Here is a 15,908-nt window from a genome sequence, read left to right as displayed (position 1 = left end):
GGCCGAGGGGACCCGGGGGCCGGGCAGCTCGACTTCGCCGAGCGCGGCAGGCGGCGCCCGAGCCTGGGCGGGTGTGTTGGCCTCTGGGCTGACACCGGGCGGCGGCCGCAGGGCAGGGTGCACCCCTGCCCAGGGTCCAGGCCTTGGGTTCTTGTTGCAGCTGTCCAGGGAACCGACGGGCAGCCGGCGGCTCTGGGCTACAGTGGCACCGCGTGTGTGCTGCCGAGGGGACCACTTTTCTCCTTCCTTGCCCTGTCTGGGCCCTGAGTATCACACTGTAACTTTGTGGTGGTGCCGCCCGGGATGGGGATCCCGCCCCCAGCCTGGGCCACATCGCTCCCAGCCTCTCTTCACCATGTGCCCGGGCGTCTGTTGCTGCCTGTGAGGCTGTACTGTGGGTGTTACTTGTTGCTGTGTGTACATGCTGGGTGACAGTACCATGTGTCAGTGTTTATGTGGCTGTGATTCCCGGGGCAGCAAGGCACGTGGTTTTGTTCCCGGCTGTTTGGTCACCTGAGTGGGGTGCCCACGCTGCCGTATCTCGTGGGAGGAGCAGGTGGGGGCTGTCCCCTGACCCCAACAGATGCCAGTGCTGTCACAGTGTCGGGCTGACATGTGTGTTTGTCTCCCTGGACTACAGGTGTGTGTCTGTGGTGTCAGTGGGATTGTCTCTTCCAAACTCACAGGTGTTGGGTGTGGCGGGAGGTGACCATGGTGGACTTTCTTGGGTGGGTCTTACTCTGTGGACAGGCCTCAGAGTGTGCACGTGACATCGTATTTGTGTCTCGTGACCTTCACCAGGGCTGCGTGTGTATGTGTGGTGGGGGATTGTACTCAGTGGAGGTTTGGTATTGGCTTGTGAGGGTTGAAACTCCTATGTTGGCCTTTTCTTAAAATCTGTCGCATTGTGAGATGGTGTTTGTTGTGGCTGTTACACAGTGTACATGTGACCCTGGCGGGGAAAGGGGTTTGTAGCTGGGGACAGGGGGCTCTATGTTTGTTTTCCTGAACACCTGCCTGTCCTTGGGAGTGTGCGGCAGTGCGTTTCAGACAGCAGAGTGGTTTTGTGGTGTTTATGTAACATTGTGTACAGATCTACATAGGTGTAGGTGTGGGTTTGTGTTTACGTGTCTTTTGTGGTACATGGACCTGTGTGTGAGTGGGTGTGCTATTGTATAACTCAGGACTCCAACATTTATATTTGTGTGTTAGTGTGTATCTCTGAGAATCACAGCGCACAGATCCCATTGATTTGTGTGTGTGTGCGCTTCTTTCTTAATACAGAGTGTATGCATGATGCACTGACTGTTTAAATATTAGTATACAAGCCTCTGTGTGTGAGCAGGAGAGGGAGAGAGCCTGTGTGCGCACATGGTGTGTGTGTGTGTGTGTGTGTGTTTCCTAGTGCACAACCTCCTGGCACATGTCTGTGAGCTCAGGCAGTGCCCCCACTGGGCAGCAGAAACTGCCTGAGTTGAGCCTTGGAAGGGCTGGGGGAGGGGCCCCATCCTGGAGACTCTGGGGGCTTCCCAGCCCCAGCCCCTAGCCCCTGCCAGTCACCAGCCAGCAGGGATGCCGCCTTCCAGGCAGGCTTGTAGGAAGTTGGTGCTGGAGAGGCCCGTGCTGCCAGGGAGCTGGCAGACACTGGATTAACCCTATGTGCGCCCTGGCTAGCCTCGGGATGGCTTGGGTCCGATGTGAGACAGTGTGTGTGAGCTCATGTGTAGGCACAGTGGGCATCTCCTTACCTAGAGAGCCTCTAGCCCACCCTGCCTGGCGGGGGGGTTGACTGGCTAGCTTCCAGGAGAGTTGGGTGGAACTGCAGATTCTTCTCTCCTCCTGGCTGGGCTTATCTCTAGAGCTGGGACCGGGGGCTCTGGTCTGTGTGCTGATCCAGGCACTGCAGGCCTGCAGTGCATGGGGGAGATCTGGCTCTCCCCAGGGCAGCAGCTTCCTCCCCCAGGGGAGGGGTGGGCTGCCCAGGCCCCAGGACCTGGGCTGAGGACTCACCTCCCTGGACAGCTGCTCAAAGCATGGGCTGTGTTGCCCAGAACCCACTCCCACACTGCACCCTCCTCGCCTCCTGCTCCCTGGTACCTTGATAGCTGGTCAGGGCTGGGTGGGGACCCTATCCGCTGGGCATGGTCAACTGGGCCACCTCAGGACTGACCTCGATCTCCCCACCTCTGTTGCAGAACACCGATCTGTTTGCGATGATTGAAAAGATGCAGGTGAGGAGTTACAGAAAGAAGTCTGTTCTGGGGAGCCACAGAGCTCCTTGGGCTGGCGGTGGGGGCCCTCTCAAACCTTTCAGCCTCGTATCTCCCTGAGGACAGGCTGGGAGCCTTCAGTAGACCGTGCCAGGACACGAGGGTGGTAGCTGGCAGTTAAGAGTCCTCTGTCTGGAGGAGACTGGTAGTGCCCAGCCTCTCCTCTGACCTGGAGACCCATCCAGGCTCCAGCTCCCATCCCTGTGTAGGTCCCAGTAGAGCTGCGGTCAGCTCAACTCACCCCCAGACCCACACACCATTCCCACCCAATGAGAAGCATTGCAGGCGCTGCAGGACCCTCTTGCGGAATGGAGGTGGGAGAGATGCCAGGCGCCTAGAGGCTGTGCTGCAGGTGGGGGAGGTGTTAATGAGCCAGGCAGCCCAGGGTGCAGCCCTGCCGCAGCCTCACCCTGGCCCCTCCCCACCCCAGCCCCGCTCTCACAGGCCCTTGGCTGTGTGCTGCATGGGTATGTGTCAGGAGGCGGGCAGGAGCGTAGCGGGGTGGGGGTCTTTCACTGATGTCAGCTCACCCTCCCCAGCCCTGCTCTCGCTGCCCCCCTTCCTCTTTCTCTCTCAGCCTTTCATCCCCCATCCCCCTCTCGCATATCTGCATTGATGCAGTCGCCCCCTCCCCACATGCCTTGCACAAGCAGGCGCGCACACCACCCCTGCCCCCACTCCCAGCAGCATGTGCGTCCCGTACAGAACCCCCAGCCGCTCCCTGCTGCTGAGGGCCAGGACTGGGGCCCTCCAGAGAGGCCTGAGGAATGAGGCACGCAGCGCCCTGCCTGAGGAGCACCCCCACACTGGCGGGCCCTCCTTGTGCTTTCCCTTCTGCTCCGCAGGGGTGCAAGGCTCTGTCGGGAGGGCACATGGCGGCAGGCCGGGGAGGGTGTAACGGTGTGTTGCTTTCTCTTGCAGGGAAGCAGGATGGATGAACAGCGATGCTCCTTCCCACCTCCCCTCAAAGTAGGTGGGCCAGGCCTGGCTGCTGGAGCAGACTCGTGCTGGTGGGGGGCAGGGTCAGGGCAGTGCCACAGCTGTCTGTCTGAAGGAGTCCTCCTCTGTGCCAGCTGCCAGCCTTTGTGAGCAGGGCACCCAGGTCCCTGCTCCAGGAGCTTCGAGACTCCCTGCCGTACCCAGGCCTCAGGGCAGCTTCTCCCTGCCTGCACCACTATACTTGCCCCTTGCTCCAGGCCTTATACCTCAGGCATTTTCCCTGGGACCTGTGTCCTCAGCAGGAAGGCTCCCGCCGGGACCTTGGCAGGGAATGGCCTCCTGCTCCTGAAGTTCCTGTCCAGGGCAGGGGATATGCACAGATCCCCCAGATGAGTACATGGTTGCTGGTGACTCAGGACCCCAGCAGATTAGCAGCTGGCCCTGGGAGAATGGGCCCAGAGCAGAAGAGGTTTCCTGCTGTGTCCAGGTCAGGGTTCTCAGTGTGTTCTTAAGACAGCAGTGTTGGGGCCACCTGGGGACTTCTTAGCCGCTGGCAGTTGAGGAGGGTACTAGACCACTGCATTAGAAATTGGGTGAGGAGCAGTCTCTAACAAGCCCCCAGGTGGCCCGGAGGGGCAGCAGTGAGCCTCCGTTCTGCAGGCTGAGAGCACTCCAAAGATGCCAGCACAGCAAGCTTAGCCTGCTCCTGCCCAGCCTCGTAGGGGGCACTCTGGGCCAATCCCCTGCTTCATGTAGAAGTTGAGGGCTGAGGCCATGGCCCTATCCCCACCCCCAGCCCCCAGGGTTGGCTGAACAGTGTGTGCTAGGGAGCCTGGTAGGTGTGGAGGGTGAGGCGCCCACCCCAGCTGAGCCTCTGTCTGCTTGTATTTTGCAGACGGAGGAAGACTACATTCCCTACCCGAGTGTCCACGAGGTACCCAGTTGGATTCTGAGCCCACCCTTCCCTTCGTCCTGGGGAGGTCCTCATGCAGGCCATCTGGACACCCAGGTCCTCCTCCCTCCCAGAAGGCTGACTGCAGGCTTTGCCTGGGGGGCTGGAGGCTCAGTTTTCAGACCAAGACTTCAGAGCCTGCTGGAGCCCTTAGACGTTCTGAGCCAAATGTCAGCCTCTTGGGCAGGCTGGTGCTCCCAGCTCTCCTGCTTGCCTGCCCCTGTCTGTTGAGGCTGGGGCAAGGGATAGTGAGGCTGGGTCTGGGGGAAAGGGCTGCAGCACGGAGGTAACTGTGAACTTTAGGGACAACACAGTGCTAGGTTGTCCTGTGGTACTCCTTAGCCATGGCAGAAGGGACCCCGGGACCCCGGTCTGAGTTGGAGGATGTCCTGGGGTCCCTAGTGGGGTGCTGTATGGAATAACTTTCAGCCAAGCCCCACTTCAGGTCCTAGGGCGAGAAGGGCCCTTCCCCCTCATCCTGCTGCCCCAGTTTGGGGGCTACTGGATCGAAGGCACCAACCACGAAATCACCAGCATTCCTGAGACAGAACCGCTGCAGTCGCCCACGACCAAGGTGAAGCTCGAGTGCAACCCCACGGCCCGCATCTACCGGAAGCACTTTCTTGGCAAGGTGGGTGGCTGGCTGCAGGGGGTGGTGGGTAACAATACAGCCTCCTGGGAGATAGCAGAACTCTTGGGCAGCGCTGAGTCCCAGAGCCCCAACTCTCACTCCAGGAACCATGGGTGTATTCACTCACTCATTCAACAGACATTCATTGCAAAGGCAGTAGGGTACCGTCACAGTTAACTGCAGAAACTGCCAGCTTGAGTCCGGGCTTAGCCACTCACCACATGGGACATCAGGCACGTTGCTTGACTTTGGTGTGCCTCGGTTTCCACTTCTGAAGAAATGGCGATAGCAACACCCTTTCTGAGGTTGCTACAGGGCTTTAATGAGACCATGCTTGTAAGATGTTTGGAATGGCATCTCTAGCGGGGTAGTTGCTTATCAGGGTGAGCAAATAGTGAGCTCCCGTTGTCTTCAGCTGCCCTTTACTAGGTAGCAGATATACACAGCAGTAAACAAAATGGACCCAGGCGGGCCGTTGGGCAGCTTGGGATGGGGGCTGGGAGGACACAGGCATGTGACATCTTGACCTGGACTGATGTAACCACAGCCCTGCAGCAGAGACCCTGCCTAGTAAGAGCTCGAAAGATCATCACCCAAGGGTATTCCCAAGAATTAATGGGGGAGGCTGTGGGAGCTGGAGGGGAAGTTCCATGCCAGGAGCTGTCTGTATCATTGACAACCAAAGTGGGGGAGAGTACCATGGTTTTGGGAGCCTTGTGTCCTGGGTGTGAATCTAGGCTCTCCCTTCTAGTGACAATGGTATGCTGGGCAAGTTATGTCACTGAGCCTGCTTCCTCATCTGTCAAACTGGGGGCACTGAAAGAACACGTAAAGCATGTAGAACATAGTACATACACGGTTAGCCATAGCTGTCCTCCCGTCTTCATAATCCCTCCATGAGAGCAAGATCACCCTGCATTCACCAAAGAAGAAACTGAAGCACAGAGAAGTGAAGTGAGTCAGTCAAGGTCACAGTTACTGAGCCTGGGTTTGAACCAGCTCTGGCTGACCTTCCGTTAAAACATACTGTGGATGCTTTGTGTGGTGGGGCACACCTGTATTCCCAGTACTCGGGAGGCTGAGGCAGGAGGATCACCTTGAGTTTGAGGCCAGCCTGGGCTACACAGCAAGACCCTGTCTCAAAAAAATGAAAACATGCTGTGGGAAGGTTGGGTTGTGTGCGTGTGTGTGTGTGTGTGTGTGTGTGTGTGTGTGTGTGTTGGGAGGGTTGGGTGGCTCCCTGTGGGGTCGGGAAGCTGTATGGCCTGACCCTAGGAAACACTAATGCCAACTGGGGTTGGGGGCTCCATTGTGGTGGGGACTAAGCCATCCTCCCACTATACACACATTAACCCATCCAGGTTCAGGAGCCATTGCCTGGGGACAAGCACAAGCATGACCTACAATCCCATCTCCTGGCTGAGCCCTGAGTGTGTGTCCCAGGCACCCACTGTCCAGAGGCTCACTGTGGTCTGGCAGGTGGTGGGCTCCCAGGGACCATGTGTGCCCAGAGAAGTTTGCTACAGGAGTGATGAGTGACATGGAGTGGTAGGCCTTGAGCACAGCAGAATTTGAGGAGGTACAGGTTGAGGGGTCGGAGGAGACATGACCAGGGTCAGGTTGGTGGACAGAGGAAAGGGGCCCCCAGCAGCTGGCAGAGAGCAGGGCCATTTGCCAACTCCAGGTGGGGTGCCCAGGGAGGCTGTTGGGCTCCGTTCTGGCAGCAGGAGGAAGCGAGAGTGACTTTGGGGATTGACATCCTGGGATCCCGAGCCCATCCTGCTGCATCCTTTGGGATCCTTTGGACTTGAGGGGATGGTCCAGGGAAACTTTCCAGGCCCTGGACTTCTTCCTAAATGCTTGCCACTCCTCTGTAGGCAGTGCTAAGTACTTGGGGTTTCTGCCTCTGTGTGCCCAGGCAGGCCTGCGGAACTGTCCGTCCCAGGTCCGCTCAGAGTGCCCCTGAGCTCTTGGTTTGCGGGCACATCCTCTGGCCCCCACCTCTTCTTCTGGCTGCAGCCTTTGAGCACAGGTGTTCATGTTTAAACAGGATTTGCTTCCAGGGTGGTTCCCAGGATGGTCATGGCTGAAGGGCCAGCTCTGCTTCCAGGGCTGGGACCAGCAGAGGGAGCCCGGGCTCAGGCTGGGGCGGCATCTCCTTGCATTTTAACCCTTGGCTTTGAGACTTCCCTGGCTGGAGGTGCCAGGCCTGGGTTCCCATCTGCAGGTGCTGTCCTTGCCACAGCCACCCTGTAGGCCTTGTAGAGTGCCTCTTCACAGCCCTTGCCCTCTTCTCCAGGTGAAGCAGGAGGGTGGGAACCTGCCTGGTCGGTGCCCTGTGTGCTACTAGATGCTTCACTTCCTGTTTTCCACAAGCCCGGGCTTCAGAGGCCACGGAGCCACAGCTTGGGCAGTCAGCTGGTCAGCTCACAGTCTGTCTGTCTCTCTTTCTCTTCTATGTACTGGGGCTTGAACCCAGAGCCTCGCACATGCTGGTTGATCTTTTCTTATTGAGCACCTATTGTGCATCACATCTGAGGGGGCAGAGGCCAGGAGACGGCTCTGCAGGTATACGTGTGGCCCTGACTTTGCTGAGGAGGAGAGAGCCAAGGTTCCTAGAGACACTTACCAAACACTTTCCCTTTTTCAGTGTCTGCCACCGTCGAGGTAGGTGTCCTCACTCCCATTTCATAGACTAGGAGAATGAGGCACAGAGAGAGAAGGTGCCCTTCCTAAGCTGCCCTGCTGGGAAGCGGTAGATCTACCTGATGCAGAGCCTGGACACTTGCTCCTTGGCAAAGGACCCAGTCTAGTGGTGAGCTGGGTTTCTGGTTTTTAGAAACCCCAAGCTCAGTCTCACTCTTCTTCCTGCCACACCACACAGGAGCATTTCAATTACTACTCACTGGACACTGCCCTCGGCCACCTGGTCTTCTCACTCAAGTATGATGTCATCGGGGATCAGGAGCACCTGCGGCTGCTGCTCAGGTGAGGGCAGTGTCAGGGAGGCCCCAGGACGGGAAGGGGTACTGAGGTCTAAACTCTGAGCGCCCCCCTCATTTTACCCACTTTCTATATTGAGACCTGGGGAGGAGTCGTCACACAGCAAGTGAGTGCCTCTGCAGGCCCTGGTGCCCATTGCCACCTTTGGCCCTCCTTTGGTCTGCCCCCTCTGGTCTTTTTGTGTAAGGGCCCCTCTCCCCTCTCCTACTGCCCAGCCCCTCACTGTGGGTTTCTCCTCGCAGGACTAAGTGCCGGACGTACCATGATGTCATCCCCATCTCCTGCCTCACCGAGTTTCCCAATGTGGTCCAGATGGCCAAGGTGAGGCATCAGGCCCCCTAGCTCTTGGTGCTGGGTGCCCTGGGGGGCTGGGGGCTGTCGCTTGGCCCCAGCACACCCTCGGCTGCAGTTGCGAGCCTGCGTCCTGTGCCCCATCTCTGCGGCCCTACCGGCCACTCGTTCCCTCTGTGTGCGCATGCCCAGGGCACCTGTTCCCCCTCTCCCCCTGTGTCCTTTGATGCTCTATAGCACCTCAGACCCCGGGGACCCGAGTTCTCTGAGCTCCATTCTGAGCAGTAGCCTCCAGTGTCCTCAGCAGAGCCTGGCCTCCTGGCTGCTGTCTGCCAGACTTGGCCATTGAGGCCAGAGCCCCCTCCTGTCTCCTTGCCCGCCTCACGGCCTCTGTGGTCTCCTCTCACAGCTGGTGTGTGAAGATGTCAATGTGGATCGATTCTACCCTGTGCTCTACCCCAAGGTATAACCGGCTAGGGGCCCTGCTTGCTGAGGGTGGTTGGGTAACTGTAAGACCGAGCACGTATTGGGCGCCTGCTGTGTGCCAAGTATTTTCCGTTAGTCTCTCCTTGGTCCTCACAATAACCCTGCCAAGTCCACAGTCTGCAGAAGAGGAAGCGCAGAGAGGTTCTAGAGATGCACAGCAGATAAGGAGGCCTGCATTTATACCCAGGGGTGTCTTCCCTGCAGGCAGGCCTCTTCAGGTCTGGAAGCTCAGTGCTGCCTGGGGATCTTCCCAAGGCGGCCTGTGCTCCAGACCTTCCCTGGGTCACGTCTCTTTCCACTGGCCTTGCCTTGTTTCCTCAGAAGGGACCTGGGGAAAAAGCATAACATGGACACCCCCATAAGTGCTTCCCTTCCAGCCCTGGTGCTGCCTGCTGGCTCCAGTGTGGGACTAGAGGGGCTTCTCTCTCCAACCAGCCAGGGGTGCTTCCTGGAAGCGGTGGTCCCTGAAAGACGCATAAGCCCTTGTGGCCCTTGGCTGAAATCTGGAGTAGAGTGAAGTTTCTGAGCGGTGTTTGGAACCAGGAAAGGTGTTCGGAAGGAAGAGTCCCTCAGAAGTCAGGACCCACCTCTTGAATACAGAGGGAAAGCCAAGTTCCTGGGGGCCTGGGAGGGAGGTTCCTAGAGGCCTGCTTGAGGTTCCTCAGCAAGTTGGAGAGGCTCGACTGATCTGCAGTGAAATGGGTGTGCCGAGCAGTGAGCTGGGTGTTAGACTGGAGTGGGGGGTAACCTCAGCCATGGCAGGCCAGGGGCTCAGGGCCAACTCAGAAACCCAGGAGATCTGGGTTGTGCCCCCACCCTGCAGACACTTGCAGGCCGGTGACCTGAGGCAGGTTGCTGAAGCGCTGTGCACCCAAGCTGCAGAGGGGCCAGCGGAGTATCTCCCCGTCCCTGTCGGGCTTGCTTTGAGGATCGGGTATGATCCGTGCAGTGCTGGGCACATGGGGGAGAGCTCGGTGAACGGCAGTGTGCAGTGCAGTGTCCCCCCTGCCCCTTGCTGTCCCACAGGCTTCCCGGCTCATCGTCACCTTTGATGAACATGTTATCAGCAATAACTTCAAGTTTGGAGTCATTTATCAGAAGCTTGGACAGGTGTGCTCCTCCCCACCCTGCTTCTGCCCCACCTCGCCCTCTGCCTGGTACTCAGCCTTCACAGGGCAGAGCGCCTGCCAGGGCACTCAGTTTCCCACTCGCCCTGGGGCCTCCCTGGGAACAGCTGAGCAGCAGCCTCTGCTGTTCCCAGCGCAGCCTGTCCTCCTTTCTGCTGCTGTCCCCCAGACTTGGCCGTTGAGGGCATGGTAGGGGTGCTCAGGAGCTGCAGCTCCATGGCTGTGATGGTGACCGCACCCCTGTGTGGTCCCCAGACCTCCGAGGAAGAGCTCTTCAGCACCAATGAGGAAAGCCCTGCCTTCGTGGAGTTCCTTGAATTTCTGGGCCAGAAGGTCAAACTGCAGGACTTCAAGGGGTGAGTCTTCGGGTGGGAGAGCAGAGCTAGTCTGACCCGGGCCCCTTGGCAGGGGCAGCCCTGTCCTGGCCCCACAGAGGCCTGGCTGGGGCTGGAGACTGAGCCGTGGCCTGGGGGCCCTGGGGCAGGTTCCGAGGAGGCCTGGACGTGACCCACGGGCAGACGGGGACCGAGTCTGTGTACTGCAACTTCCGCAACAAGGAGATCATGTTTCACGTGTCCACCAAGCTGCCCTACACAGAAGGGGACGCCCAGCAGGTAGCCTGGGCACCCATCTATCCGCCTCCCACTGTCCACCTCTGCCCCCACCTGCTCGTCCAGTGTCCATCATGCCAAGCTCAGTGCCAGGCCCTGCGATGCAGGCACGGAAATGACCCAGTCCCTCCAGGTGGGGGCAGGGGAGAGAGGCTGCTGCGGTGCCAGGAAAGCCTCCACTTCCACATCTGCGAAATGGGGATAGCAATGGCACTTCCCTGGTAGGTGAGCATAAGGGAGGGGACACATACTAAGTGACTAGAATCAGGTCTGGGAGACAGCAAGGGTCCAGTAAAGCTGAGCTTAGTACTTCTGTGGGGAGCAAGGGTGCTAAGGGGTCACATGGGGGCACTGAGACTTGGCAGACGTGGGAGTCAAGAAGTGTTCAGAATCAAGTGACTTTGACTGCATGGGGGCTCAGAGAAGGAGGCAGAGAGCAGCTCCTGCACAGGCCTCGAGTTGGGAGGTGAACGAAAAACGCTCACACCTTGTCCCGGGCTTCCCGCACCTGTCCGCTCCCCCCGCTGATGTGAGAAGAGGGGAAGCAGTTGCTCCTTACTTTTAGTGGTTTTTTTCTTTTCTCTTCCTTTTAGCAGCATGAGTGCATAGAGAGTCGAGCTTGTCTGTTCAGTGAAGGCTCATGTTTGGGGGATCTAGCTAGGACAAGGGCAGAAAGGCAGGGCCAGGAAACCGGGAGACCTGGGTTGGAGTACCCAAGCCCACTGTAGGCAGTCACTTCTCTGTCGGCTTTGATGTTCTCTTCTGTCACAGTTACCAAGAAAATGAAAATAATACGTTCTTACCACGTTTTTTGAGGGGGCTGCAAATCCTTAGATGTGTGCTCTGCCCCACCCCCAAGCCCTCCCACCCTCTGGCTGCTGCTTCCCGACCCCGGCCAGGCTGTGAAGGCCCGCGGTGGCCCTGTGCTCAGTTGCAGCGGAAGAGGCACATCGGGAACGACATCGTCGCCGTGGTCTTCCAGGACGAGAACACACCCTTTGTGCCGGACATGATCGCGTCCAACTTCCTGCACGCCTACGTGGTAGTGCAGGCCGAGGGGGGCGGCCCCGACGGGCCCTTCTACAAGGTGGGTGACCTCAGAGACCCTTGCAGGGGCCAGCAGCGCCCCAGGCCTGGCGCTGCCTCACTGGCAGGCCTCTGTGAGCCTCAGCGCGCCCCACTTAGGTGGGGTGACTATGGAGGAATGGGAGCCTCTTGCTCCCAAGTGTTTACCCCTCCACCTCCTTTACCTTCACGGTCCTCTGTGATCCTGAGGTCCCCACTTGGCCCCACCTTTCAAATACAGGGCAGAGGTGGAGGAGCTAAAATTTGGGGGACAAAGATGTCCCCACCCAGCAGCCACAGAGCCTCGCTGATGCAGTGGCGGGACTAGAGGCAAATTAGCGCTTCCTGGCTGCGTATGAGCAGGCCCCAGACTCCACAGGGACAGCTGTCCTCCTTTCCAGGTCTCGGTCACCGCGAGAGATGACGTGCCCTTCTTTGGGCCCCCTCTGCCGGACCCTGCTGTGTTCAGGAAGGTGAGAGGCTGCCCCCAGCCCTGGCATGGTCAGGGCAAGACTGAACGGTAGGGGAGTGGGGCAGGGCACACAGTCTATCTCCTGAGGCCCTGAAGCCCTGTGCAACTGTGGCCTGGCTTTTCATTTTGATCAAAACTTGGTTTTGTTTTGTTTTTGAGACAAGGTGTCACTGTGTACTCCAGACTGGCCTTGAACTTGCTTAAGTAAAGCCCAGGTTCTTGAACTCATGGCAATCCTCCTGTCTCAGCCTCCTCAATTTTTTTTAAAAATAAGGTCACAGAATAATAGACTGCATTTCTCATAGCAGACAGTGACCTTTCCTTATTTGTGCTCTTTTCTAACAGTCTTCTTTCCTCTGAAATGTTTGGGGAGAGGCAGGCACGCGTCTCTGTCACCTCTTAGAAACCACCCTGCTTCGTGTGCTCTGCTACCCCAGGATGAGGCAATAGGAGATCACCCTGACCTAACACGTGTGGGGTTTGCTCCTCTGAAGGGTGGGCAGCCATGAAAGGCCACAGGGTCCCTGACAGGTGCCAGGGCTGAGATCTGAGCCCCAGAGATGCCCTTCTGGGAGGGTCAGGTGACCCCCAGGCCCCAGGAGGGCACAGCTCAGGAGCTCAGTCCAGGCCCATCTCGCTCAGGCCCTTGCTCCTCCTCCCTCTGACTCCCCTTTCTCGTCTCCTCCACGCGGGGGGCTCCCAGGGGCCTGAGTTCCAGGAATTTTTGCTGACAAAGCTGATCAATGCTGAATATGCTTGCTACAAGGCAGAGAAGTTTGCCAAGCTGGAGGTGAGGATGGGCCTTTGGGGCTGTCTTCCCCCTTCTGGTTTAGAATTTCCTTCCTGCCCCCACCCTGCAGGGAAAGGCTCAGTCAGACTTTGGCCTTGTGGGGGGCTAACAGTGTAACAGTGTGTGTGTGTGTGTGTGTGTGTGTGTGTGTAGATGCTGGATGGGAGCACCACTTTGATCAAGGGAGAGAAAGCAGGACAGAGCCCAGAGGGCTAGGAGGTGGGCAGGCTGATGGTGTGCTTGGGGGGATTTGGGGCCTGGGGACAGGAAGCAGGATCTTCCTGAGGAGCCCCGGGGACTGCTTGACCTGCAGAGCAGACTGAATGAAGCCAGGGGCTGGGCCCTTTCCACTTCCTACTGACTGGGAGGAAGTGGCCCTCAACTCGAGGGGAATCAAGGTACCAGGGTGCGAACTGAGGGAGGCGGGGTTGATCACCGGGCTCTCTCCTGATGGCCGGCCCACAGGAGCGGACCCGTGCTGCCCTCCTGGAGACGCTGTATGAGGAACTCCACATCCACAGCCAGTCCATGATGGGCCTGGGCGGTGACGAGGACAAGATGGAAAACGGAGGTGGCGGAGGCGGTTTCTTTGAGTCTTTCAAGGTGAAGGTTCCCCCGGGGTCTCCTGGGCAGGGAGGGGGCGCAGGGACAAGGCTCTAGTGGAGCGCGGGGCTGGGCTAATAGACAAGGTGTGGGCGTGGCCAGAGGCAGGCTCTGTGGTGGTGGTGGAGGCCTGGTGGGAGTGGCCATGGGTGAAGCTTGGGACTGACAAGATGTGGGCGTGGCCAGAGGCGAGCTTGGTTGGGGTGGAGTCGAGTGGGCGTGGTCCAGATGGACGGCTCCTACTCAGAGTTTGCTCAAGATGTAGAGGTAAGATCACCTGTGGGAGCGTAGACTTGATGATGTGGTCTGCGTTGGGTTGAGTCTGGGAGATTAAGGGTGGGCTCTAATTCGGGAGGAGTTAATGATGGAGGTGGGGCCTAAATTTAGGGCAGAGTCTACCTGGAAATTCATAAGGTTGGAGTCCTCTGGGTGGCAGCAAGGTGCTGCTGGTGTCTTGGGCTGTGGCTGGCAGGTGAGCTGGCAGAGAAGTGAGGAGAGCTCTGCCTTGACTGAGGGAAAGAAATAGAGGTCCTGGAGAGCCGAGTGTCCTTTAGAAAGTGATCTGGCCTGTGTGACCTACCCTGGCTATCCCTGGCTTAGCTTAGCGCTAAGAGCACAGTCTCCCCGGTTCACATCCCAGCTCCAACACCTACCGGTTTGGGCATGCTCTGAGCCCCAGGTCCTTTATCTGTTGAGTAGGGTAATGACCACTTATCTCATCTAATTGTTGAGCTATTTGTAAAGCAATTAGATTAGTGGAATGTAAGTTAAAAAGCAAAATGCAAAACCCTGGCTCGTCCTCCTCAGCAACAATTGTCCAAAATGAAAGGCAGAGGAGATGGAGCACCTCTTCCCCTTGGTCATGGCCTCAGTGCTTCTGCCCCACCCTCCCACAGGAGGGGGATGGCTGGTCCTATAGGTGCCCAGCTAGGCCGCTTGAGTCCCAGTCTCACCCAAGGCAGCCAGAAGGCAGGAGCTGTGGGCCTGCATAAAGGTGTCAGCCCTGCCGCACAGAAGGAGCCCTGCCTCCAGCCACTGCAGACGGGGGGGGGGGGGGGGATGTTGGGTTGGCCACAGGGCCTGAGTGTATTTTTTGAGGGGAGCTTTGGTGGTATCACATCTAGTAGGTGGCAGACAGGGGACCCCTGTTAGACTGAAGAATGTCTGAGGTAGCAGAGTCCACAGTTCAGGACCTAGGATTTGGCACATGGGTTCTAAACTTACCTCTGCCTCAGTTTCACCTCTTATAAAATGGGTATGATGACAGCCCCTGCCTTGCATGGTGGATTGAATGGCAGAGTGTACGGGAAATACCTTGCTGCATAATAAGCATCCTGAATGTGTAGATTAGTCTGAAACAGTCAGGGAATGGGGGAGAGATAGAAAAGAAAGAAAAGAAAGAAGGAAGGAAGGGAGGGAGGGGAGGGAAAAGAAAGGAAAGGGAGCTTAGACACCCTAAAAAAGAAACAGGTTTCTCGGGGCTCGCTGTGTACACACATGGTCACAACTCGGGGACTTCTGCACTCCTTAGGACGGCTGCTTGAGGAGAGGCAGGGCACGGCAGCCTGCGTGGGCCAGAGGCTCGGGGAGGCGGAGCGGCTTGCACAAGGCTGCCGGGCTGGGTCTGCCTAGGGCCACCCAGAGTGGAATTGCTGGGGAGGGACCAGGGCTCCTGGGGCTCCCCAAGGTGGGGGCGTGTGGAACCCATGCCTCCTCCACGCCCACGCTTGCCCTCACAGCGGGTCATCCGGAGCCGCAGCCAGTCCATGGATGCCATGGGGCTGAGCAACAAGAAGCCCAACACCGTATCCACCAGCCACAGCGGGAGCTTCACCCCCAACAACCCTGACCTGGCCAAGGCAGCTGGCATAGTGAGTGTCCCCTCCGCTCCCTGCCCCTCCCTGGGGCCCTCAGTGCTCCCCGCCTCCTGAGGTCTGGCCCCGCCTCTCTCCATTGTCCTGCTGTCCACATGCCCTCCCGGGCTCTGGGCTCGGCCCAGCTGCTACTCTCCGTGGGGAGTTAGGTGCCCTGGCTGGGACACTGGGTGCTGAGAGCCCCTCCCCAGTTCCGGGGTCCTCCCCTCTTCCTGGCCCCTTATCGTCAGGTGTCACTCTCTGCAGCTCAGCTCAGGGGCAGCCTCTGCGTCCCATTCCTCAATGAGTACCTACTGCCTGTTGTGTGCTGGGAACTTGGCTGCTTGTGCTGTGGGTTTCTGGGGGCACCTACTGTGTGTCAGGACCTGGGCTGCTGTGTGTGTATGCATTTCGTAAGCACCTACTGTGTGCCTGGCCCTGAGTTCCTATGAGCATCTACCGTGTGTCTGCCCCTGGGCTGATGTGTGAGCACCTACTGTGTCAGGAAATGGATCGTTGTGTGGGCATCAGCTCTGTGAGCACCAGCTATGTCCAGGCCCGGGCTGCTGTGTGAGCACCTCCTGTGTGTCAGCACCTGGGCTGCTGTGTGACTGACTACATGATATGTGCTAAGCCCTGGACATCAGTGAACACCTACTGTGTGTCAGGAAGTGCACTGCTATGTGGGCGTTTCCTCTGTAGCACCTCCTACTGTGTGTCTGCAGCAGCCAGGGCCTTTGTGCCTGTGGCTACTATCATGTGCCAGGAACCAGGCTTCTGTGTGGGCATCTCCTGAGTGAGCCCTTCTTGTGTGA

General features: G+C 58.3%; 1 protein-coding gene across 11 annotated transcripts in view; it reads left to right on the top strand.

Moving 5' to 3' along the window:
* The window catches only part of Rap1gap (RAP1 GTPase activating protein), a 64,386-nt gene that overhangs the window by 41,087 nt on the left and 7,391 nt on the right, over nucleotides 1-15,908 (top strand). For 6 of the 11 annotated variants that reach the window (XR_001236080.1, XR_001236079.1, XR_001236073.1 and 3 more), the window contains 15 exons: nucleotides 2,196-2,231; nucleotides 3,192-3,239; nucleotides 4,105-4,218; nucleotides 4,607-4,792; nucleotides 7,677-7,780; nucleotides 8,038-8,116; nucleotides 8,496-8,549; nucleotides 9,599-9,682; nucleotides 9,955-10,055; nucleotides 10,184-10,313; nucleotides 11,242-11,397; nucleotides 11,777-11,848; nucleotides 12,551-12,637; nucleotides 13,103-13,240; nucleotides 14,980-15,111. Coding sequence is in view for 3 of the 11 variants with exons in the window: in XM_013519605.1 (XP_013375059.1) it covers nucleotides 2,214-2,231; nucleotides 3,192-3,239; nucleotides 4,105-4,218; nucleotides 4,607-4,792; nucleotides 7,677-7,780; nucleotides 8,038-8,116; nucleotides 8,496-8,549; nucleotides 9,599-9,682; nucleotides 9,955-10,055; nucleotides 10,184-10,313; nucleotides 11,242-11,397; nucleotides 11,777-11,848; nucleotides 12,551-12,637; nucleotides 13,103-13,240; nucleotides 14,980-15,111 (1,503 nt within the window). In the remaining 8 variants the exon portion in view is untranslated. The remainder of the gene's footprint in view (nucleotides 1-2,195; nucleotides 2,232-3,191; nucleotides 3,240-4,104; nucleotides 4,219-4,606; nucleotides 4,793-7,676; nucleotides 7,781-8,037; nucleotides 8,117-8,495; nucleotides 8,550-9,598; nucleotides 9,683-9,954; nucleotides 10,056-10,183; nucleotides 10,314-11,241; nucleotides 11,398-11,776; nucleotides 11,849-12,550; nucleotides 12,638-13,102; nucleotides 13,241-14,979; nucleotides 15,112-15,908) is intronic. The other 5 variants (XR_001236078.1, XR_001236075.1, XM_013519607.1 and 2 more) reach the window with 2 other exon arrangements.

This window comes from Chinchilla lanigera, unplaced genomic scaffold (assembly GCF_000276665.1).
Source record: "Chinchilla lanigera isolate Chin_1 unplaced genomic scaffold, ChiLan1.0 scaffold00051, whole genome shotgun sequence".
Taxonomy (NCBI): Eukaryota; Metazoa; Chordata; class Mammalia; order Rodentia; family Chinchillidae; genus Chinchilla; species Chinchilla lanigera.
This window is presented reverse-complemented; position numbering and strand designations above follow the sequence as displayed.